This window comes from Myotis lucifugus, unplaced genomic scaffold (assembly GCF_000147115.1).
Source record: "Myotis lucifugus unplaced genomic scaffold, Myoluc2.0 scaffold_137, whole genome shotgun sequence".
Classification (NCBI taxonomy): domain Eukaryota; kingdom Metazoa; phylum Chordata; class Mammalia; order Chiroptera; family Vespertilionidae; genus Myotis; species Myotis lucifugus.
Window position 1 is genome coordinate 3,097,957 of NW_005871185.1, and position 25,479 is coordinate 3,123,435.

Here is a 25,479-nt window from a genome sequence, read left to right on the forward strand (position 1 = left end):
AAAGTGGGGGGACTGGATGCTAGCCACCCAGCGGCCATCCCTCCGTCCAGGCTCTCAGTGGAGATCACAGGCCTAGAGAAAGGTAGGGGCCTGGCCACTGACCTCCTGTCCCGTCCCCACTCCCCACCCCTCCCTTGCACTGCCCCCTGGCCACCAAGAGGAGAACAGGAGCTGTGGGGGTTCTCACTGCTCATCCTCCACCCACCTCTAGGCTCCCATGGGCGCTCTGTGGTGCCTCAGTTCCACAAGCCCTCTCTCTCCCTTTCTGATGAGGGTGGGAAGTCTCCTGAGTCCTTTGGGGTTTGCTTTTGGGGAAGGTCTGCCCAGAAGACACCCCCCGCCCAGGTCCAGGCCCTGAATGAGCTGTGAGCAAGTCGGAAGGTGTTTCCCAGCTCCTGGGATCAGTGAGTGTCTCTCTCACCAGGCACCTCCTACAAGTTCCGCGTCCGGGCTCTGAACATGCTGGGGGAGAGCGAGCCCAGCGCCCCCTCCCAGCCGTACGTGGTGTCGGGCTATAGCGGCCGCCTCTATGAGCGGCCCGTGGCGGGCCCGTACATCACCTTCACCGACGCCGTCAACGAGACCACCATCATGCTCAAGTGGATGGTACGTGGCCTTGCATAGACTGCATGGGGAGACGGGCAGAGCTCGTGTTGGGCGAGAGGGAACCACTTGTCTTCCCCAGCCTTTCCCCTAAGCGACCTCCCTTAAGTGTGTCTGTCCATCCATCATCATCCCCACCCAGGCAGGCTCAGAGGGACTTAACTCTGGGCAAATGTCCGTTTGTTTCTTGTCTCCAAAGGCTGGGGGACCTCTGGGCTGAGTACAGCGTTCTCCAGAGAGCTCTGGGGATGTCATCAGAAATGTCTGCCAGGGTCCCCCAGTGAATTTTGAACTCTAGGCCGGGGGAAATTCCCATCCCCCATGGCCGCACCTGGTGATCTCTCTGTTCCACTGTCAACGTGTTTCTTCTCCTTTCCCTAAGTATATCCCAGCAAGTAACAACAACACCCCCATCCACGGCTTCTACATCTATTACCGGCCCACGGACAGTGACAACGACAGTGACTACAAGAAGGACATGGTGGAAGGTGAGAAACGCTTTCGTGAGATTTGGTTTCCTCTGTTGGCACGGGGGGTCTCGGTGTTGGTGAAGGTGTGAAGCCTGGGCTGCTGTGACGCACGGCATCTGTGCCCCATATCGTCGTCTCTTTCATGACTCACTTGGGGTCATCGAGTTCATAAACCTGCACGGTTCCTTCCCATGGTGATGGGACAACAGGCGATGGGGCCGTTCATGGCAGCCGCCCCAGCACCCAGCCCTGAGTCTGACTGCCCGTGGAGACCAGGCGAACCAGATCCGCGTCCCCATGTGTGACTGAGTCTCTCTTCCAGGGGATAGATATTGGCACTCCATCAACCACCTGCAGCCGGAGACCTCCTATGACATTAAGATGCAGTGCTTCAATGAGGGCGGCGAGAGTGAGTTCAGCAACGTGATGATCTGTGAAACCAAAGGTGAGGTCTGTGGGTTCTGTGTCTGTCTCTGTTCTGTGTGCTTTGCTGGGTGTCTCTTCCCCAGGAAGACTTGTTTTCCAGGTACCCCTAAACTCTGTCATTCTTAACCTTTCATTTGCTTGCGCCTCATATTAAGTACAGATGGCTTGCTACGTGACGGCTACAAAGAACTTGGGAAATCACTCCTACATGGGCTCATGGAGTGGAACCCGTCCTTAGGTTGGGTTCTATAAGCACTTTATTCCTATGATAACATTTGATGCTAACACTGGTTTATTTACTTAATTAACTCCAACCCCATGAGACAGAAAAGGAAATGATATACCTTGACCAAGGTCAAGCGGCCAGTTAGTGGTAGAGCACCCTTTGGGCCAAGTTTGTCCAATTACAAGCCCAGTCTCTTTCTCTGCATTAAAACATGTTAAACATATTCACAGAATAATTTATTTTCACATTGGTCAAGTGGATAGATACTGTCTCCTTTTTGCAAACACTGGAAGTGTATAAAGCAGGTGTATTGCAAAGAACAAACTCAGGAGATCACCAAGGAATAGAGACGAGAAAACCCATTTTCCTTCATTGGCAACATCTCTCTCCAGCTATGCCCTGCTTCCCATCACTTGGCCAGCAAATACAGAGCACCTGCTGTGTGCACTGCCTGCCCTCTTCCATCGTGTACAGTGCGGTGAGGGGCAGATCCACCCAGGACCAGAGGTCCTGTATCAGAGTGCCCAGGGCAAAAAGCAGAGCCCTCACACGGGTTACACGCTGGCCTTTGGAAAGGATTGCATCTTCAGGGGGACTGAGGAGGGAGGGGCCTAGGGGACTGGACAAACCTGCAAGGACCTCCAGGCGGTTAAAGTACATGGTCCTGGAAGGAGGGGAGACGGCCCTGTGGGCTGTAGGAGGGCCATTGTTGGATTTGTTTGCTGAGGGGTCACTGTTGACTATGCAGGAACGGGCTGAGGGGAGAGAGCAGGGTGCGGAGTACAGGTAAAGAGAAGGGATGGGTTTGGGTCTGTTTTCTGAGGAAGTGTCATTAGGTTGAAATCAGGGGAACAGATGAGGGTGCACAGAGAGTGCTGACCGACAGGGACCAGGAAGACCTCCCAGTGTCTGAGGAGAAGCTGGAAAGGAGAGAGCAGGAGGAGAGAGAGGAGCAGCAGCAGTCAGAGGCCGGGGTATAGCAGAAGGCTGCAGTATCAGAAAGGCCAGGGGACGGCTGAGAAGAGGGTTAACGATGTCAGATGCACCTTGATAGCAAACCCTGAGGAGTTCACCATCCTACCTTGTTACCTTGGGACCAGCGTTTCCCAGATACTGTCTGCCCCAGAGAGTCCCACCCAACACACCTATCCTCCTGCTCGGCGGCTCGGGCTCATGCCTAGTCCTCCGCACCCCTTAACCTGCCGGGAAGAGCAAGTCCGCTGGTGAATGCTTCCTTTCCCGGTTCTGCTGGTTTCATGCATTTGTTATACTTTCTTCCTGAAGTTCCCCAGCTCCTCTTTCAGGAAATCCCCACACCCTGCTGCCCAGAGCACCCAGCCTGGCTCCAGGCTTGGCTCACAACCCTCTGATTGTGTTTTGAAATACAAGGCCCAGTTCTCAGTAATCCCAAGTTTCATGGTAGATGCCAAGGTCCTGCTGAGCTGGGACACCACGCTCACCCGATAAAGGGTTTCGAGGCCCCATTTCCCACACCCGTGGAATCGGGATGTTTGTTGTTTGTTGTGAACGAAATGTCAGAGAAATCGATGCTGATGGGAGTTTTGTTCACAATTACAGCTCGGAAGTCTGGTCAGCCTGGCGGGCTTCCACCCCCAACTCTGGCTCCACCTCAGCCGCCACCCCCTGAAACCATGGAGCGGCCGGTGGGCACGGGGGCCATGGTGGCACGCTCCAGCGACCTGCCCTACCTGATTGTGGGGGTCGTCCTGGGCTCCATCGTCCTCATCATCGTCGCCTTCATCCCCTTCTGCTTGTGGAGGGCCTGGTCCAAGCAGAGTGAGTGAGCGGCCCTCCCCCACACCAGGGGAGGAGCCTAGGGAGGGAGGGAGCCCCCCCGCCCTCCAAGGAGGCCTCTCCCCAGGGCAGGATCAGAGGTGCCTGCTTCCCATTCACTGGGGCGCCAGCTCCTGGGTCCCCAGAGGGCTTAGGGAGAGTCACAGAACACCCAGGGCTAAGTCCCTCCTCTCAGCTCTCGGACCTGGCAGGTGGAGGAGAGTGTGAAGAGGGGGAGTTGGCCCTTCTGCATCTCAGGAGCTCAGGACTCATCTGGCTCCAACTCCTTTTCACACCTGAAGCTGCTGCTCTGACTGTGCTCACACTTACCCACCTCTCCCTGCCAAACATTTCCTGCCTCTGCTCTGGGTCCAGGGCTGCCCTGCACTCCCCCCTTCCTACAGCACACCTGGTCCATCTTGCCTCCCCTATAACTATTGCTCCTTGTGTTCGCTCACCTCCTCCTCCTCCTGAACACTTGCCCCTGTATCTCCTCACCCTCATCGCCCCTGCAAAGGAAGTCGCTGTTAGGGAGAAATGAGTAGCGTGAAGAAGTTTCGAGGGAGAATATTCTCATCTCTAGGGCGGTGCCAGCTCCCTGCCTCCCTGATCTGACCCTGTGGTCAGGAGTTTTCTGAGGTTCATGTGGCCTCAGCGGATCTCTGTCCTTCTTCTTTCCAGAACATACAACAGACCTGGGTTTTCCTCGAAGTACCTTGCTGTCCTCCTCCTGCCAGTACACTATGGTGCCGCTGGGAGGACTTCCCGGCCACCGAGCCCACGGGCAGCCCTACCTCAGCGGCAGCAATGGACGGGCCTGTGACAAATGGGGGGCATGTGAACAGGGGCTGCCCTGCGCCTGCCATGGGCCACCCAGGCGTGAAGCCGCCGCAGCACTGTCCCGGGGCACGGCCTCAGGTAACGCATCCTGGGTGCGGGCGAGCAGGTGTGGCCGCCCTGGAGGGGAAGCTGGGCGCCTCCTGAGGCTGCCTCCCTGCTGGCCTCCAGGCCTGGACTGCGGGCCAGGCTTCCTTCCTCAGGAACAGCTCATCCTGCTAGAGGATGCACGGGAATGTGTCCTGGATGCCGACATGACCTTGCCATTCCTCTTCCCTTTGAGCAGCAGGATGACACCAACCACCTCCGGAGGCAGACCGCTCCTGGCGATGGACATGACGCCCACAGTGCCCCGCCTCCCAGGTAACAGGCCCTCCCACCCCTGCTGTCTGTCTCCAGTCCCAGAGCTCTCTCCCTTTAGGCCCTCAGGTTCAGCACCAGCCACTGAGAGGCGGGGCCAGCTTCGCAAAATTCCTCAACCTACTCATTTCTTCTAGACCAGTGATGGTGAACCTTTTGAGCTCGGCGTGTCAGCATTTTGAAAAACCCTAACTTAACTCTGGTGCCGTGTCACATATAGAAATTTTTTGATATTTGCAACCATAGTAAAACAAAGACTTATATTTTTGATATTTATTTTATATATTTAAATGCCATTTTAACAAAGAAAAATCAACCAAAAAAATGAGTTCGCATTTCACTTCTGACACGTGTGTCATAGGTTCGCCATCACTGTTCTAGACTAGAGGGTCCCCGCATCTGACAGCCTGCTCCACTGGTCTCCCCCCACGAGGGGTAGTGTTTGCAGTTACGAAGCCCTTTCTGCTCTGGAGCACGGGTCAGCCGCTCAGAATCTGCCCCCCACCTGGCAGGCTGCGGAGCCAGGCACTGCTGGCTTTGCCCAGACGCCCCTGACTCCACATTTTCTAATACACTTAGGACTTGCATGGAATACAATGGAGAGAGGCCAGAATTACCTGTGGAAATGGTGTGGCACCTCTCGATGTTCATAAGGGAGCCGTCCCTGCCCGTCTGGGCCCTTTCCCCTCTGGTGTTCTCCACAGGGAAGCAGCCGGGCGGTGGGGACGTGGGCCCACCCTGCCCACACCTCACTCCCATTTGGTCTCGTGCACCCAGGGGAGCCAAGGCCAACCCAGACGAGGCCTCTTTCCTGTACACACTGCCTGGTGCCTCAACGCACCAGCGGCTGCAGACCCACCAGGACCGCCACCCCCTCCAGGAGCAGCCTGCTCCAGCCAGCCAGTCCGGGATGAGGCGAGGACCCCAGAATCCGGGGCTGGAAGCGACATGGGACCCTCTTTTTCACCCAGGTTTGTGCCAGGGGCAGGGCAGGAAATTAAAGAGGCTGGAGGTAGCATGAGCTAGGAACCCACAACCCAGGAGTGACTTGGAGGAGGGGGGCGCTGGGGAGAAGTCGTTGAAAGTGGTGCTTGGTAGGGAGCTGTCCGCGCCTTAATCAGGAGACGGGGGAAGGACAGGGGCTGGCCACCCTCCCTTCTGCCCGAAGGCCTAGCAGATGTGCAGGGGCCTACCGGTCGGGTCCTTCTCCACCATCACAAGCCTCGTCCTCAAAGGCTGAGGAAAAGGACACCATCCCATTTCAGAGAAAGACATTTTTTGGTCTCTGCATTAAGGCCATTCACAAATTCCTACTGCCTCTCATAATAAGAGGCGCTCTCTAATCACGCCAAATACCTTGCTTTGTTGGGTCTTGTCTCTTAATTAAGGACTAAGGTTACATCAATCATTAGGGAGCCAAGTTCTCACAACCATCGGAACTCTCTGTGCTTCCACAGAACTTTTCTCCGTGGGGCTCAGTGCACACTAGCCCCTCCCTCTGTCTTCCCTGGGCCAGTGCCTTGGAAGTCAGTGGATTCTTGGGTGGGTGCCGGATGCTGCAGAGGCTTGGGTCACGTTTCTTAGCCTCCGTGGTGTGGCTGTAGGTCCACGTGCAGACCCTCAACCCTGCCTCTGGGAGATGCAATTCACCTCCTAGAGCCAGGCCCAGCGCCACTGACACTGGATGGGCTCCCCTGGGGGAATGGACTGTGTGTGGGGTGACCAAGACCAGAAATCGCCTTGTCATGGCTGTAGGTTTCTCTCTCCTTCTGGACGAGTGTGACCAGTGCCGCTTCCTGGACAGTCAGGATGTTAATGTTTCCATTCTCTGTCCCCGCAGGGCCCCCGTGCTGCTTGGGCCTGGCACCGGTTGAAGAAGTGGACAGTCCTGACACTTGCCAAATGGGTGGAGGAGAGTGGTGCCCCCAGCACCCCACGGGCACCCACGGAGGACAGGAGCCCGGGAGGCAGCTCTCCCCCAGCCCACCAGTGCACATATCTTTTGAAACACCACCCCCCATCGTTTAGGCAGAAGCCAGTATTCCAGAAAGACTATTATCATTTTTAAAGAGACAGAGGAAATTGGTATTTATTTTTCTATAATAGCCATATTTATATATTTATGCACTTGTAAATAAATGTATATGTGTTGTTATAATTCTGGAAAGACATAGGGACTCCTACCCATGGAGGTATGAGAGGTTAAACAAAGAAGCCACCACATACCAGGAGTAAACCAGGAAAGAGGAACATGGACTGGCCAGCACCCAGACTGAGGAGGCGGCTCAGAACCTCTGCCCCTGCCCGGGAGGCTGCGGAGGCCCAGAGAGCAGCTGCCCGAGGGAAGACTCCCGCTCACTGTGCGTGAGGAGCGCGCGGGTAACGCAGAGGCCAGGGGCGCACAGGCTGCAGACACCTGTGAAGACGGCCAGCTCTGGTGCTACAGGCAAGGTCTCCAGAAGACGCCCGTGAGAACAGACTCAGATGTGTATAGTACTATAAGCATTAACAGACCTTCCAGAATCAATAATCCGCGGCAACATCGCTCTGTAAAAACAAACACTGTAACTTCTAAATAAATGTTTAGTCTTCCCTGTAACTTCAGCTTAGTCATGCGTGAGTCAGCGTTTTCCTTAGATGTTAGGATTCAGTCTTTGAGTATCTGAAGAAAATACCCACTTGTGCTGTTTTCAGATCAGGAGATGAGATCTGGAAAAGATAGATGTCTCTAACGTTTTTGTCTGTAAATACGGAATGTCGGTTGTGCTTCTATTAACGTGGGACGCATTAGTAACTGCTGAGTCCAAGAGGGAGACAGTGTACAGGAGGCAAGGAGAAGCAGAGTCAGTTCTCCTCCTGACGGGACTGTAGGTAAAACTCTGGTCAGGTCAAGGAATGAAACTAATCATTTCGGTAGAGGTCTGTGTGTGCTGAAGACCAAGTATTTAAGAGTTATGCTACACATGTGGTGCCTGATACATTCACTTCCCTTCTTTCCAAAGACACACCAACATTGCCAGGGGAGCTGACTCACCGCTTGTTTAAAATCCATGTTTACTTACTGCTTGCTGCCCATCCACTGGATCCTTATACCCGAGACTAGATGGAGGCTGAAGCCTGCAAGGCCTCTTCTCAATCTCAGTAGAGTTGAGTTACAGATGAAATGCCTCTTGAGACACACAATCTCATTAAGAGGCATCTGGCCGAACCCTGACTTCTCACTCTTGTCCTGATTTTGATGAGCAAGATGGTGGGAAAGCCCCAGGACTGATGGCAGTCTAGGACAAGTGCTCCCTCTGCTGGCCAAAAGCAGTAGCGTGCCAGCTGGTAGATTGTTACCCCCTTTTTCCAGCCAAAGCTAAATTGGAAAAACTCATCAAGATGCAACATGACTTTCAGAAAAGTAGAATTTAAAAAAAAAATTAAGAAAGAAAGTGAAGGACTATGAGCAACATGCAAATGATAGGCAAGGAGAAGTCGAACAGGTAAGAGAAATAAGATGTGACTTCAGACTCAGCCTGGGTGAGGGCCTGGGCCAATGCTCCCAATCTTCATTTAGCTAATCCATGGGGCCCTCAAATCCAGGCTGCAACTCACCTTCTAGCCCACTGGCTTTAAACAGCAACAGAAAAGGGACCAGCTGACACTCTCAATGCTAGCTTTTCTTGCCAATGGCTAAAAATTCAGATAAAACAAACACAAACACAAATTTCCTAAAACGGGACATATGAAAGATGCTTTCTTAGTATGAGACACAGCCTTCTGAGACTTCATATTCAATCCAGTTGGTTCCAAACAAATGTGAAATGGCTCAGCTCAATAACAGATGTTGGCACTACCTGGCTGGATCTCGTTTTAGACTTTTAGGTACATTCACTTCAAAATAACAGATTGCTGCAGGAGACAAGTTCTGGGGAAATTTATGTCAGAAATCTTGGGTGGATTTGAGACAAAAAAAAAAAAAGTAAAAGGCACAGGGGCTTCATCTGTTCTCCGGTGGGAACTTAATGGGTGGGAGGATAATGCCGCCTTTCTTACGCAAAAGAGCAATCTCTTGCTTTAAGGCCAAAATCCTTTCCGCCTGGAGTTGGATCAGCTGAGTGACCTTCTCTCTTGCCACAATATCTGCTCTCCGAGGGCCCTGGAAGGCATTGCCCTGTTGGAAGAAATCATCTCCTTACTTGAAGCATCATGTTGGATGCGAAAACGTCTGTTCTTATATATTCTTATATGTTCTTATATGGGAGTGCCTGCCTTAATCCATTTAAACAGCCAATGCTCCTTCCTTTAAGGGGCCTGCATTCGTCCACTGAAATCCCACCGTTAGAAATGTGTTCCTTTGCACTAACAAACAACTCTTAAAATGCAAATATCCTTTAGATGGGTAAGCCGCCACTCATACCTTGGAGGGCTTATCACTGGAATCATAAAAGACAAGGTGCCTCCTTTTTCTATACAGCTCATCGTCATTTTATTTTCTGAAAGAAAAATCAACTTTATGTCCTTCCCTAGCCAGTTTTGCCCAATGGATAGAGCATTGCCCTGCAGACTGAAGGATCCTGGGTTCAATTCTAGTCAAGGGCACTTAACCTCGGTTGCAGGCTCGATTCCTGGCCCTGGTCAGGGCAAGTGTGGGAGGCAACCAATCAATGTGTTTCTCTCATATGGATGTGTCTCTCTCACATTCATGTTTCTCTCCCCCCCGCCTTCCACTCTCTAAAAATCAATGGAAAAATATCCTCGGGTGAGGATTAACAACAACCAAAAATCATCTGAATATCCTTATCTGATGTCAGCCCCTGTCCAGCCAACTCCTGCTCAAGCTCCAGACCTCACTTTCAGGGAGGCCTTCTTTGCCCCATGGACTAGACTAGGGTCTCCTGCTCTGTGTTCTATCAAAACAGCCACCACCCTGTGTCATTGGAATCATCAGAGTGCACCATTTAAAATGTATGACATTTGACCACTTTTTAACCTAAAGAAAGTGGCAATTTATTATGGTTCAACCTAAATGTTTGATATATTTCTTGTGAGATCCTGGATCTCACCACTGTACCCAGCACTCACCCTAGAACTTGTTACCTAAGTAGATGCTCAATAAAATTTGAACATGAGCTAAAGGGCAGGACATTACCACCCAGCTAGTCTGCACTCTCTGTCAGGTGCTTCATTGAATCCTCCCAACAACTGTGAATTCGATGGTGGTGGTCTAGTTTTACAGAAACTGGGACAGAGATGCATGAACTGGCCCAAGCGATTATATTATTAAGGACCGGAAGCAGGGTTACAACCAGGTTACCTGAAGCCAAAAGCCCATGATTTGTCCATTACCCTCACTTACGATGGCAGACCTTCCTAGCAAATAGGGGTTATCATTACCCAAAAGCTCCTCTCTTGCCTGCCTTCACTGTAGAGGCTGTGAAAGCTAAACACTAACATCACCCAGTTTTTCCTCCAGCTAGGGTTGGCTGAGTGAATATAAGCAGAAAACTGGTGCTTCCTTGTGAAGGCACAGAAGAGGCTGGCATGTGGATGTGAAACATGGATCTGACGCAGCTGTTTTGTGACTCTGAGGAGAACTTCAAAGAATCAGAGAGAATCACAAAGATGCTGGCCCCTGATATCACAGACGCACTAAATCAAACCCCTTAAGTCATCTCTAGACTTCTCGTTCAGTGAAAAACAATGAGCCTTATTTGTTTAAGCTACTTTCAATGGGGCTTTTGGTTACTGGCAGCTAAATGCTTGTACTGACTCACCAGTCATTTCAGGCATCATTTTAAAGGCACCTTAATTTTCCCTCATCCTCCTCACCATATCCAAAAAGTTTTTGACTAATCTTACTTGGGAATTTCTTTTGACACTAGCTAGCTTCTCACCATCTACATCCCAATGCAGAACAATTGAGTCAGCTTTGGAGGTAGACAGACCTCGTTTTAAAAACTCACTTCCTGTGCATTAGCTCTGAGAGCTGAAGCAAGTTACTCCCTCTCTGAGCCTTAGGAAGTAATGTTTTGAAGATTAAATGAGATGTCCTTTGAAAGGAGACTGCACGTGTCAAGATATACTGTAAAGATACACTCTGTAAAGACATATACGATTTATTTTCCCATCCTACTGATCTACCTCCAAACTCTTCCCAATGTATCTGGACTTGTCAAAGCACTTCAAGTCAACAAATGTTTACTGACTGCTCACTCTGTGATTTTATTTGGGTGTCAACCCTCTCGAACACTGCCTTGATTCTCCACTCAGAAACTCTTTAGTGGATAAAGGGCCCTCGGTATTCTGATTCTAAGCTTCCTCTCAAATCTAATGTCCGCTTTTAAGCTTTCCAAATCCTCTTATTCTTTCTCCATGGAATAAACCATATTCTTTCCTCCTTTTGGACTTGAACTTAGACCAGAGCTCTTAAACTCAAGCATGCATCAGAGTCCCCTGGAAGGCTTGTTAATGTGGTTTGATGCCAGGACTCCCCCAGCCCCCCAGCTTCTGACTCAGTAGATCTGGGTTATTTCTAACAACCTCCCAGGTGATGCTGATGCTTTCCTCAGGGGAAAGCACTACTGGCTGAGGCCACTGCCAGATGCTTAAAGAAAACCAAGAGAAACAATAGGCAGTTTTGCAAAACCTATTGCAAGAACATGAGCTATAGTTCATTCAGAATAGGTGTTGGGTTCCTGGAGGGCAAGACTTGAAGGATGAATTTCATTAAATAAGTAGTATCCACCACATATTAAGGAACACAATGTTAGGCTCAGTAAATATTATAAAGAGCCATTTGAAAGCCCTAAGAAGGAACAAGTGCTTTAGTGAGGCAACACGTGAGAGCCCACAAGTCAAGACACCCACTTTAGGTCAAATGGAAGGAGCAGATATTGGAAATGGATGTTAGGCACCAAATTCGGGTAGTGTATTAGTACTATTTATACCTAAATAGCCTTATCTCTCCAGGGCCAAGGCAAACCCCATAGATTAGCATTTATGTAAGTTCATGGCCCCAAGATGCACACGATGAAGTTAGTTCCTCAGGCTCCCTGTGATGGGGCCAGTGTCACATTGGTGTTCTCAGGGACCAGGCTGAGGTGAGAAGCAGTCTACTAGTAAGATCAAGGTTTGCTGAAATGCCAGCACTGAAATTCCCACGAACACTACCGCTACCGAACTTCCCCATGCAACAGAGGGTCTGAAGGAAAGCAGCATACCTGCTGGTTCTGGAGCGTGTTCAACCGAGAATCAAGCTTCTTCTTTTCAATACATAGATCGTTCATCTGGTGGAGCTTTTTGGTGTGTTCTTTCGTTTTCATCATCAGTTCCCAGCGCACTTGAGCAATCTTTTCCTACCAGGTCAGGAAGATGCAGAATGGGTGACATGAATGAGAGGAAATAGAGAAAAATGAATGTGCAGATTTGATCAAAGCCATCAGGCAAACGAGGTGATGTGCACATGGAAAAATATAACCAGAAGTCAGTATGAAAACGCAGCCAGAAGCAACTGTATGGAGTCTAGTCTGATTACAGAAAAGATAAGAAGACTGTAAGTATGATCAAAGACAAAAGTAGGCAAAATAAGACAGACATCGATATCACTCCATTGTTGAGGGATGAATTAGTATGCAGACTGAGTGCTGGTATTAACTAGTTAAAAGGGAGAACGATAATTTAAGCAGAAAACTTTTAGATGTTGCTCTTTCCCCAGTCTTGGCCCAGGATCCCCCAAGTCCCTGAATGGCCATACATCCACTAGTGGCTTTCCTTTGTTCTCTTAGTGCTCCAATAAATTATGTTAGATTGCACATATCCTGTCTAGCATTCCCCTCATGGAGACCAATCCTATCACATGAGCACCTCAACCATTTACTTCTTTACAGCACAGTGGCAAATCTTGGATAAAAAAAGTTTAAGCCGAAACCGGTTTGGCTCAGTGGATAGAGCGTCGGCCTGCGGACTGAAAGGTCCCAGGTTCGATTCCGGTCAAGGGCATGTACCTGGGTTGCGGGCACATCCCCAGTGGAGATGTGCAGGAGGCAGCTGGTCGATGTTTCTCTCTCATCGATGTTTCTAACTCTCTATCTCTCTCCCTTCCTCTCTGTAAAAAATCAATAAAATATATATTTTAAAAAAAAAGTTTAAGACAAGAGAGCACTGGCAACCTCTCCACCTCCCCTATCTACTGATGAAATTCGACAGTAAATTGAAGAAGTCATAATGACTTGTAGGCTATGAAATTGCCATAAAAGCTCCTGTCTTTGAATGAGGCTGTACCTGGGCACCGCCTCACTTCATGCTCTAGGAATGACATAGGCATGGACATCTTCTAAGACCCTGCCAGCTAACTAGTCCGCATCTTGTTATAAAATTTGTTACTCAGAGTTTAATAATTTTCAAATTGTAACCACATGTAAATGCTGTATAGAATAACACAATTAGGATCCTCAGAGTATATCCGTTCAGTTTCTAACACTGTTAGAGCATTTATACATGAATGCTGACCTCAAAATAAAGCCTTTCTGTAATCATGCCATTTTGCCATCATATTTACATGCACCCTGGAACCCAAATGCCAGGGCTGGTGCCTTCATCCCAAGGTAGACTAAGTGAATGGTAAGGAAGCGGAGATAGGCTTAAGGTCAGAAGCTCCCACTGGGGATCAAGCCCACAACCCGGGCATATGTGCTGACCAGGAATTGAACTGTGACCTCCTGGTGCATAGGTCAATGCTCAACCACTGAGCTATGCCGGCCAGGCCAAAGTTACACTTATACATATTCTTCTTCGGGTTTGCATTTTCTTATTTTAACAGTATAATATATTAATTGGTAGTTTAAATTTTTCTTTCTCAGAACTTTGAATAAAAGCCAATAAGCAAGGACACCAACTGTGCATACTCTGTTAAGGCCCTTGGCCTCAGTGGCTTCATTTTCTGGAACAGACTACAAATCATTGGAACTAAACACAGATATTGCCTCAGAGACAAGATAATGATTACAGGTCATTGGAGCTGAAAGTGACCATAGAAGCCACTATGTCTAACCCCTCATTTTATAAAAGAGGAACCTGAGACAAAGAAAGGTTGAGGGACTTGCTTGGGACCCAAGATGACTATGGAAAAGCTTAGTCTGAGAGTTAATGCAACACACCATCCACCACCCACTCTGTAAGGACAAATTCTGTTCATGGGTCCATTTCTATCAAAGAAGAGCTTTGAAACTACTGAAACAAGAGGTTACAATCAATTCAAAATACATATTATTGATAGACTTTTGCCTCCAAAGATGATAATTAGAAGACATAAATGCTTACCATATGTCTAAAACACAGGCTTTAAAAGAATATTAAAGACCAATAATTTGTTCTGAATAACTTTCAAGGTCTAATTTATTAACAATGTTATTCTGACTATTGAAAACCCAGGTAATCCTTCCCAGATTTCGTTTTTTTAGATGTCCTTTTTTCCTGATCATAAAAGGAATATATAAAAATCTATATATAAAAGTCTAATATGCTAAGTGTCTGATCGAGTGGTCGACCAAACGCTCAACCAGTCGCTATGACGTGCACTGACCACCAGGGGGAAGACGCTCCAACTGGTAGGTTAGCTTGCTGCTGGGGTCTGGCCGATGGGGACTGGGCAAGACGGGACAGACACACTCTGGAGCCCTCCCACGGTCCCCTCTCGGCCAGCTGGCCCCAATCGCCCCAACGGGGACTGGGCAAGATGGTCCCAATTGGCTCCAAACGGGACTGGGTGAGACAGGTTGGACATGCCTTGGAGCCCTTCCTGGTCCTTCCCTGGTCCCTCCCTGGTCCCTATGGGCCCCAATTGGGACTTGGCAAGATGGGCCAGACACACCCTGGAGCCAACCTCCCGCGGTCCCTTCCCGGCCTCTAAAATATTTCTTCTAATTAATTTCCTTTCAATGTGCACGAATTTGTGCACCGGGCCTCTAGTCTATAATAATAAAAGCATAATATGCTAATTAGACCAGACAGCCGAATGACTTTCTGGGAGACCTTCCGGATGAACCTGGGGCTGCAAGGGCCTAGGCAAGCCACCACAGCTGCGAGGGCTGAGCCCCTTGCACAAATTTTGTGCATTGGGCCTCTAGTCTATTATAATAAGCTTGAAAATACAAGAACAAATGAAGAAAATATCAAGGAGCCATATCCAAAAAAGGTCAAAGATAATATTGGTAATATTTTAGCATATTTTTAAATATATATGTATATATTACTATATAGCTATAATATAAGCTTACATATTAAAATAATATTATATATACAATTTTATATCCTGCATTAGACCATGAGCATCTTCCTACTAAATTAAAATTATTTCCAAAACATAAAAAAAAAAGATCAGAAGTTCCCAGTGGAGGGATAGGATGGGGAAGTGGGGCTCACAGACCGCCTTCAGCTATGCAGATGCTTCGCAGGAACCGCATACATCTCTCCAGGACTCCTTGCCTCCACCTAGACTGAACCAAAGTAGGTCAGGTGCCCTCCGTCCTTACCTCCCACTCCTTTATTTCCCTGGCATTCGTTATCTCCTTTCGAAGTTTCTTGATCGTGAGCTCTTCAAGTGTTGTATTCACAGAAAGTGTCTGAAGAGCTGCGAGGTCTATCACGCGGCCAAACTTGCTGATCATCAGATCGCGGACTGTTTCTTCCATTTCTGAAAGAAGACAGTCACTACCAGGCTGTTCAACCGCTCCCATTGTTACCAAGTGAACAATACCAATAACAAGAACATCCTCAGGAAGGGCTTTCGTAAGATGGAAAAAGATTTCGTTACCAGTTGATTTTTCCTCTCTAACTTCTCAGCTGCTGCTCTCTTCACTTAAAATGCCCATTCCTGCATTATCTGTTCATCTACTTCAAAACCTTGTGTAAGCCCAGCTGGTGGGGCTCAGTGGTTGAGGGTCAACCTATGAACCAGGAGGTCCAGGTTCAACAGACTCATCTTCCCCACTGGCTTACGCAACCTGACCTGCCCCTCCTCAGACTGCTGATGGACTCCAACTAGATTATAAACATGTCCATTTGTAAGTCTTTTATTATTGATCGCTATAGTATCAGTGTTAAGAACAGAGCAGGCGTTTAAGAAAAGTTTCCATCTTACTCCAAGTAAACATGAAAGTCTTGTGGTGTTTCACAGGCCCTGCATGGTCTACCCTCCCTGCCAGTGTTAGCTCTCCCACCTCCTTTCTCTCACCTCGCTCTTGGTTTACTCCTTGGCATCTCAAATGTGCCTGGGCCTGCTCCCATCTCAGTTCCCACAACCTGGAAGGCTGTTTCCCAAATAGCCACATGGTTCACTCTGTCCAGCCCATTTTCTGAAAGCGAGCGGGAGACCCGTGGGAGACGTGTCCAATACACTCAGTTCCGAAGGTGTAACTAACAGCAGGTCCTGGTCCTCCGGCCGGGAAGAGCCACATCTTACCAGGCACGTCACCTTTGCAGAGAGCTCTTCCCATCCTCCTAGGGACCTCACGCTGGCTTTCCCAGTCCTTTTTAGTGTGTCTTTTTAATGACTATCTCCAACTGACCTGTAATGTATTTCACTTGTGTTTGTTGTCTTTCTCCCAATGTGAGAATGCTGGAACACCTGGGCAAAATCCATCTGCGGGTTCTGAGCGCCTCAAGAAAATGTCATCTTGTAAGGAGACCTTCTCAGTCACAGACCATCTCCAAGTGAAGTCTGAAGGCCCCGGGGTACAACGTGACACAGTTCTGTGGTGGTGCAGAAACTGTCTTCAGGTATCCCTGTTATGGTTGAGTTGTCACAGGATAAGTGGCTAGGCTGCCATTAGGCACAAACCAGGGAGGGCTACTTGTTTCTATTCTGTGTGAGGAGGGACACCATCCATGTGTGTAATGCGGTGGCCATGACAACCGGTGATGCAAATGAAAGGGTTAAATTATTTGCCCAGTGTGGCTGGCCTATGGCTGTCCCTTGGCTCCCCTCCAGCTAGCCCCATCTGAGGGGGTAACCTCTCCCATGGCAATGGACTCTGGTCCTTGCCATCCCCCTGTGGAGCCAACCTAATGCCCTTTTGACTCCATCAGACCAACTGATTTTCACTGGGGACATCAAGGCTTCTGGAACATGCCACCCACCTTCCCCATGTCTGTGAGCTCTGCCCTTCTTGGAATGGAGGAAACGTAACCCTTCCAGCACCATGCCCTAGACCAGTGATGGCGAACCTATGACATGCCTGTCAGAGGTGACACTCGAACTCATTTTTTTGATTGATTTTTCTTTGTTAAATGGCATTTAAATATATAAAATAAATATCAAAAATATAAATCTTTGTTTTACTATGGTTGAAATATCAAAAAAATTTCTATATGTGACACGGCACCAGAGTTAAGTTAGGGGTTTTTCAAAATGCTGACACGCCGAGCTCAAAAGGTTCGCCATCACTGCCCTAGACTCTTCTCTTCTTTCCCGGTGGGGAGGAGGCAACCACATACCAACTGTGGGGTCTCTCATCACTGGTTACAGGAAAGGAACTCACTCTAGTTTCATACTCAGAATTAGAAATCACTCTTTAACCAAATTCACAACTTGCTTTCAGAAAATGGCCTGGAGGTGAGAGAACTAAAAGTCACTGAATAAAACTCCCACACCGCGGAACTATGTTTTATTTTATTTTAACTAACACTCCAAAAGTGTGATACTTCATTTCACTTTCTTCACACGTTTTCCCAAACTTAGTTTCCCCAAATTGAAAGAAGCTTCCTCATTTTTATAAATCTTTATTCCTTGGTTTGATGAATAGTGCTTCCAAATATAAACAGCATTCACGGGCTACAGAAGCCAAAGGAACGTGAAGCACGTGAGAAACACGAGCACCTCCAGGCTTACACCTGAGAGACTCTGTGTCCCGAATACGTGTTATGCAAACACGGAGCACTAACACGGACTTTTTAAATTTTATACTTCAGCCCCTGCAGGGCAGCACCATCCGCACTGTGGAAAGTGGCCTCTATAAACCCAAGCAACCTGGACTAGTTGACCACTATATTCTCCCTTTTTTGGTTTTCTTTTTCAACTTTTCTTTAAAAAATCTATTTAATTGTAGCAAAACACACCTGACAAAAAATGATTTAAAGGATACATTTTAAAATGTACAGTTCTGTGGTATTAAGGTAGATGCTACAGTAATATTATTTTTATTAAAGCTGAAATACTTAATAACTTACATATAGATTCCATATATTAGATATTACCAAAAATTTTTTAAGATAATAATCTTTATACTGCATCTTATACTATCCAGTTCCAAATGGATTAAAAATGCAAATGTGAAGAACACTACTTAAAGAGAAAACTATAAAAAAATCTTTATGACCTCAAAACAGAAAAGGATTTCTTTTTTTAAAAAAAATGCTTTTATTGATTTGAGAAGGGAAGGGAGGTTGAGAGATAGAAACATCAATGAAGGGAGAGAATCATTGATCACCTGCCTCCTTCACGGCCCCCACAGGAGATTGAGCCCACAACCCGGGCATGTGCCCTGACTGGAATCGAACCATGACCTCCTGATTATGGGTCACACCTCAACCACTGAGCCACACCAGCTGGGCAGAAAGGATTTCTTAAACAATACACACACACACACACACACACAACGCACAAAGCACAAATTAATAGATGAAATTAACTATATTAAGATTTAAAATGTCTATATCCCCTAAAGATACACTAAACACAGAAAAAAAGGCAAGCCACAAGTGAGAAGAGATTTGAAGTGCATTTAATGGACAAATAAAGAATATAGAAAGAACTCCCTAAAATTAATAATAAAATGACAAAAAAAGAAGTTACAGAGTGGTAAAGGACATGACAGGCAAGTTACAGAAAAGGAAACACAAATAGATGTATGTGAAGTTGTTCAACTTCACCAGAATCAAGGAACTATGAATAAAAACCACAATTAAAGACAATCTAACATCCACCAGGTTGACAAAAGTATTAAAGCCTGGTTGTATCAAGCACTGATGAGACTATGAAGCCTGGGCAATTGTCACTCACTGCCGGGGGCGGGAGGGGAGCTAAAATGGTAAAACCACTTTGGAGGGCAGTGGGCAACTTTGCAGAGTGCTGAAAATGTACACATCCCTCTGTTACCCGGGGGCCCCATCTCAGATTCACCTACACACACACACACACACATACACACACACACACACACACACACACGGAGACATATACAAGGAGGTTTACTGAAACACTGCCTGTCACCATGAAAAATTAGAAATACCTTAAATATCCACAGGAGACTGAAGAAATAAGTTATTTTACAGCCCTACAATGGGTTATTATAATAGCACAGTGATTTTCAACCGCTTTCATCCCATGGTACACAAACTAATTATTGAACTTCTGCGGCACACCAAAAAATGTTTTATTTTTTGTCGATCTGACAAAAAATAGGTATAATTTTGATTCATTCACATGAGATGGCTATTGTTGTGTTGGCTGTTGTCATTTTTTTATTTGACAACCTAAGAGTGAAGAGGCCGGTGCCCCTGATTAAATAGGGATTGCATGTTTTAGAAATTCTTGCAGCTCACCAGTTGCAAATCGCTGTAATAGCAGTTAAGATGAACAACTGTCGTAGCAATTTGGATAACTCTAAAAAACTGGTTTCATACAGTGAACTGCAAAATTATATGAATAATATAGTATCACAGTTAAAAAGCATGCAGAGTAGTTTCACATAGTGTGTGTGGACACACGCACATACCTGTGTACTCGCCTGGTACTTGATCCTGCGGAAAGGGATAGCAGGAAAGTTTCTCAAGCTTGCTAGTGGTACGTGGGTTATTATTGTGTTATTCCACATTTCGTTGTACATAAACCCTTTTATAATTCAGGGAAATCATTTCTTTGATAGAAGGTGTATCGCTTTAAACTAGGACAGTGATCACTGATTGGTAAGAGAGATAATAAGTAGGAAGATGAGAGGGTGCTTTTGTTTCCTCTTAATTCTTCAGTTACTTACTGTTTTCTTTTAATATATTTTATTGATGTTTTACAGAGAGGAAGGGAGAGGGATAGAGAGTTAGAAACATCGATGTTTGATGAGAGAGAAACATCGATCAGCTGCCTCCTGCACACTTCCCACTGGGGATGTGCCCGCAACCAAGGTACATGCCCTTGACCGGAATCAAACCTGGGACCCTTCAGTCCCCAGGCCGACGCTCTATCCACTGAGCCAAACCGGTCAGGGCGTGTTTTCAAAGTTGGAGACAGTCACTTGAGAGTTCCCTCTTATCAATAAATATTACATATCAGTCAACATTACCAGATGATGGTGGGCCCAGGTACTCACTGTTTATAGTTTTTGCCATCTCTCTCTTTTCCCGAATGAGCTGCTTCCGTCTCTCCCGCCACTCTTTGTTGAGTTTCTGCTGCTTGGAGTTCTCATCCTGGAGCTGCACGATGCGGCCTTGGAGCCGACTCAAGGATTGGTTAGAAAAGACCAGCGTTCCAGAAAGGTCCGTAGGTATTTCCCCAAATATCACATACTCTATCTGACAAAAACGAAACCAGACAAAAATCAAAGCAAAGACTAAACTAAATGTGCAGTCACAGAGAGCACAGGGCAAGCAGTCCCTTCTGCTCCTTGTTTAGGTCATTGTCGCTGGCCTGGTATTCTTCTCACCGCTAAGGAGGGTGACAGCAGGCGGTTGCCCACTGAGAATAAGCACATTATAATTATCCCTCTGGGGCCGGCAGATCTGCCCACTCAGATCATGGCTAACGTCTACTGCACAACGATGAGACGGACAGACATTCCAGGGCTGGCACATTAGGCAAATTGCTACAGACAGCTGACCCAGTTTGCGTCAGGTTACACAGAGCAAATTACACCTGAAACATCGCTGAAGGCAAAAATGACAAAACTGAACCGGTCCTAGTTAGGGCACATCGAGAGAAGGCAGGAAAAGACAATGATGCTGGGAAAATAGAAGGCAGCAGGAAAAGAGAGAAAATATGAGACGGATTGACTCCATAAAGGAAGCCACAGGCACGAGTCTACAGGAGCTGAGCAGGGCTCTGAAGACAGGACACTGCGGACATCCCTCATTCATAGGGTCACCGGGGGTCAGAGCCAACTCAACAGCACGCAACACAGACGCGTGTATACACAAGGCTGATCCTCGGTTTTTCTTCCAAAATACTGTGTTCTCTCTCTTTACCTGACAAAATATAGTATAACGAGCCTTTTCTCTCACTGATATGTATCTCTGTCTTTTAAAATATTATAATTCAAGTGGAGGGTGGAGATGAACACAAAATGGGGAAAAAGAAAATTTTTCTTTTGTCTTGACTTTTGTCATTAATGAGTAGAGATGGCGTGAAGATCATTCTTGCATTATTACTTCACGTCTATTTAAAGATGGTGTGAAAAGTGATACGTGTGCAAGATCCAAGATTTCACCTGCCAAGCCACTCCACTCCTAAGTCCCAGGCTCACCATTCTCCTGAAATGATTCAACTTCCACAGCTGAACAGCAGGCCGCCGGGAAACACACGTGCTTTGGTGTGACTGGCCTGTCACTCTACAGGGAGAATTCTCAGCAAAGGACTGCTCTTCTCCCCACTAGTGACCCTCGGGAAAGGCCTGGGTGGGGTGGTTCTGCTCAGACAGAGGGGGACAACCTCTCTGGGCCCCTCACCTGGTGGAGCTTGAGCGGAATCACAACCAGAATTTCATTCAGCTGCTGCTGCTTCTCTCGTTGATAGGCCTCCAGGTCCTCCTCTGCTGCATTCAGATTATTCGCCACAATTTTGACCTGTGGGAGGCCCCATGAGTGAAATGTTGACAAGATTCAGCAAACACATACCCGAGGTGGTAAGTGAGGGCATCTTGGGAGGAAGGAGAAGCATGAGCAGGATCTGCTTTGCTGGGCTGGGATGAAATGGGTGATTCCAGTTTGCAGCCCAGAAATGTATGGTATTTTCATCCTAAGTCGTGACCTACACCACTTTTCCCATCACTCCTATGTCTCCAGAGTGCAGAGGTCTGGTGAATGTGAGCTCAGAAGGCATGTCCTCATCTCCCTTCTCTTTTCACGTGAAAAGCTGCTTTTGGTACAGAGTGTCTTTGTCAGAATGGTTTGAACCTTGTTTGGTCATAGTAGGCTCAGTAAGTTAAAGGGAAAAGCCTTTAAAGTGACGAAACTACTAACTACAGTATTTCTGAAGCACATCTTCATCTCCTAAAAACTTGAACGTTTCCCAAATCATTTCCTATTTGAAAAAGGAGAAGCAATCTATCAAAAATATTTCTGAATATCAATCAAGTTAAGTGATGTTGCTTTAGGAAAGATACCCAAGAGGGAAAATGAGCAGATAAGGGAGAAATTAATCAATATAATTATACCAAAAGGTTAGCTAACTGGTCTCCAACATGGGATGCACACAACCCAGAGTTAAAAAGTGAAGAAAGAAAATATCTGAGTTTCTATTTCTATTTACTTTTATCTTATTCTTTTTAATTTCTCTTTTTGTGAATGTTTCATATTATACAGAACACAGTTGACCCTTGAACAATGTGGGGGTGGGGGTAAGGGCACCAAGCCTGCACAGTTGAAAATCCGCATATAACTGAAGTCAGGCCTCCACATCCATGGATTCCCAACCACTGATTCCGAATAGTTTTCCATCAGTGGTTGGTTGAATCTACAGATGCCAAACCTGGGGGTACAGAATTGACTGAGGAAAAAAACCTCTGTTATAAGTGGACCTCTGCTGTTTAAGAGTCAACTGTATATTGTACAATAGTGCATAAGTACAACTTATATATAAATATACATTTATTATGTGGGTACAAGCACCACACTTTTTTTTTTTACATATAGAACTATGTAATCATAAAAGTTTGGGAATCAATGATTTAGGTAAAGAAAGTCCAATGCCCGCCCCCCACTCCCCAGCATAACTGTGCTGGAAGGAAAAAAATCCTGGATGTAACATTTGAAGTGCATCTTCTCTGCGGAAAAGTCCTACATTATGTCATTGCTATGGAATTGAAATGTTCTAGCTGGGAGAACAAGTACCATGTTGAGGGCGGATAAATAGACCTGAAAAAAAGGCAAAGCATACTTTTTTGGACAATGTGTCGTATTCCTTTTTGAGGTTATCAAGAATTTTCTTCTCTTCAACTAAGGCCTCCTCAATGTCGAGCCTTTTCTCTCGAAGTTGAAGCGCCAGTTCAAAAAGACTCACATCGCAATCTGAAAAGACACAATAAAAGAGAAGTCAAATGAACGAATGAACAATAAAAGTTCATTTGTTATGGAACGTATTTCTACTGGAAGTGTGGGCTTTGGGGCTTCAGAATTATTAATGTCCACCTGTGGGTCTAACTAGCAAGGTTTCATTATACTTGGGGCTCCATCATTCCAGGTGGAAACTATTACTAACCAGGATAGTAATTATGGTGCTAGCACTGATGTTCAGAGCAGTGCTCTGAGCCAGGCTTTGTGCTAGGCCCCTTATGTATGTTATCTCATTCAAGGCTCATAGGCCCTGCACGGCAGAAACTACTATTTTCATTTTATAGATGAGGACCCTAAGTCTCAGAAAGGGCACGTGGCTGACATGTAGCAGATAGGATTCAAGTACAGTCTCTCTATATCAATTTCCGCTATATTACACTAACAGCCAAATTTACCCACCAACTAACAGATAAAGAATCCTATATAATAAAGAGGTAATATGGAAATTGACTGTCATGCCCTTGCACAAGATGGCCGCCCCCATGTGGCCACAAGATGGCCAGCAGGGGAGGGCAGTTGGGGGCAATCGGGCTGGCAGGGGAGGGCAGTTGGGGGCAATCGGGCTGGCAGGGGAGGGCAGTTGGGGGCGACCAAGTCGGCAGGGGAAGGCAGTGGGGGCAATTGGGCTGGCAAGGGAGGAGAGTTGGGGGCAATCAGGCTGGCAGGGGAGCGGTTAGGCACCAATCAGGCTGGCAGGAGAGTGGTTAGGGAGTGATCAGGCTGGCAGGCAGGCAGGCTAGCGGTTGGGAGCCAGCAGTCCGGGATTGTGAGAAGGATGTCCGAAGGGTCCCAGATTGGAGAGGGTGCAGGCTGGGCTGAGGGACACACCCCCCCTCAGTGCACAAATTTCATACACCGGGCCTCTAGTGCGAAAATATAATAGAGTACTACAATGGAATTCAGGAACCTTAGTTCTAATCCTAGTTCTACCACTAAACTAGCTGTGGGACTGTCCAACCCATTGGATCCTGGCATAAAATAACAAGGAGCAATACAAGATTTTTTAACTCTCTTCTACTCATAAAGATTATGATTTTACTTGGAGTGCGGGTGAATTTCCCGCCAAAATATAAGATGGCTCTGTCTTTTGGTTTTGTTCCATCCACCAAAAGGGTGGATTACAAACAAATATTTGGTAATACGCAGTTACAATCGGCCCGAGTTTACACGTTTCCCGCACTCCACCGCAAATCTATATGAACCGAGTTAAAGACGGCTCCCGCGGAGTACGCGCAATTCACGCGAGCCGACTTAACTCGTTTCCCGCACTCCAAGTGTTAAGAAGACTCTTGTTTTCAAAAATCAAAACAAGATTTAAAATTTATTTGGAATTAAACTTTAAAATTTGATTTATAATTTATATAAAATGACTAGAAAAATAAATTTGGGATCAAATAGAAATTCTTTTTCTACAGAATCATTTACCTATTGAAACTGTAAGAATATTGGTCTGGATGTTTCAGACTGGTTTCACCAGTGAAAACAGTGAATATAAATTGCCAAGAATCTCCAGGAAACTGGTACAAACTGCCCTTACAAAACAGATTTGAAATATGAAAATGTGAATGGGTTTGTAAAAAAAGGGAGATCTTTGTAAAAAGAAAAAATAGTTTAAAAATACATAATAATCTTTTGTTTTTCCATAAAATGAAACTTGCTGCATAATTAATGACCCTCAATGGACTAAAGATCGCCGGCAGATCATTTGTCACTCATATATAGCCACCTAAAGAAACAGAAAATCAACCACCCAGAGAGCCCCCCAAAGTATTCATTAGACTATACTTTGTATACCTTAAGCCATCCTTTCCTTAAATATTATGATGCAATAATTGAGAAGACCAAAAAAAGAGAAAAGAAAAGAAAGGATCTTCTTGGTATGGTCAATTCATAGTTACCTCACAGAGAACATCGGGTTTTATCCAACTTACTTGATGGGCAGATAGAATCATCAAAAACCTCATCTTCAGATCCAGACTCATCTTCATCACTCTCCAAGCTGGATTCCTCCTCACTTGATTCCTCACTTTCCTCATCTTCTTCTAAGGAGGGAGTAAAACATTGCTAATAAGCACTAGTTCCTGTTAAGCTAAATTCCACATTTTAAAAATAAGGCATTTTTTCAATGAGTAAGTCACTAGGAAAATAGCAGAGAAAAAGCATGGAATTACTTAATATTTTAGAAGAGTTTAAAATGGTTAAAGACATAGAGACCACAAACTCAAATGCCTGCAGAAGGTTGTGCAATAGTCACAGAGGATTGAGGCCAGGCGGTCAAATTGCCTCTGCTGGGACCCACCTAACACACAATTGGTTACACAGGTCTACAATTCCTAAACCACAGTGCCCTCAAAGCAGAGAAGATTTCCACAACTTATCTGAACAGAAGGAGTGCTATGTATAATCTTCTTTTAACCCACTTAAGTGTGAACGTTCCTGTGTTGATGCAGGAGGACTGAGATG

At 46.5% G+C, this 25,479-nt stretch overlaps 2 protein-coding genes across 2 annotated transcripts in view; one reads left to right on the forward strand and one right to left on the reverse strand.

The window, feature by feature from the left end:
* BOC (BOC cell adhesion associated, oncogene regulated) overlaps positions 1-7,315 on the forward strand; it is a 70,024-nt gene extending 62,709 nt beyond the window's left edge. The window contains 11 exon segments of the mRNA XM_023758705.1: positions 5-28; positions 31-82; positions 425-606; positions 986-1,091; positions 1,396-1,518; positions 3,304-3,522; positions 4,201-4,340; positions 4,342-4,437; positions 4,643-4,719; positions 5,494-5,687; positions 6,557-7,315. Of these exon segments, the coding sequence (XP_023614473.1) occupies positions 5-28; positions 31-82; positions 425-606; positions 986-1,091; positions 1,396-1,518; positions 3,304-3,522; positions 4,201-4,340; positions 4,342-4,437; positions 4,643-4,719; positions 5,494-5,687; positions 6,557-6,744 (1,401 nt within the window). The 3' untranslated portion in view covers positions 6,745-7,315.
* A 1,383-nt stretch (positions 7,316-8,698) lies between these two features.
* The window catches only part of CFAP44 (cilia and flagella associated protein 44), a 102,870-nt gene continuing 86,089 nt past the window's right edge, over positions 8,699-25,479 (reverse strand). The window contains 7 exon segments of the mRNA XM_023758706.1: positions 8,699-8,872; positions 11,922-12,056; positions 15,231-15,391; positions 20,061-20,262; positions 21,412-21,528; positions 22,841-22,971; positions 24,948-25,058. Coding sequence (XP_023614474.1) covers positions 8,699-8,872; positions 11,922-12,056; positions 15,231-15,391; positions 20,061-20,262; positions 21,412-21,528; positions 22,841-22,971; positions 24,948-25,058 — 1,031 coding nt within the window.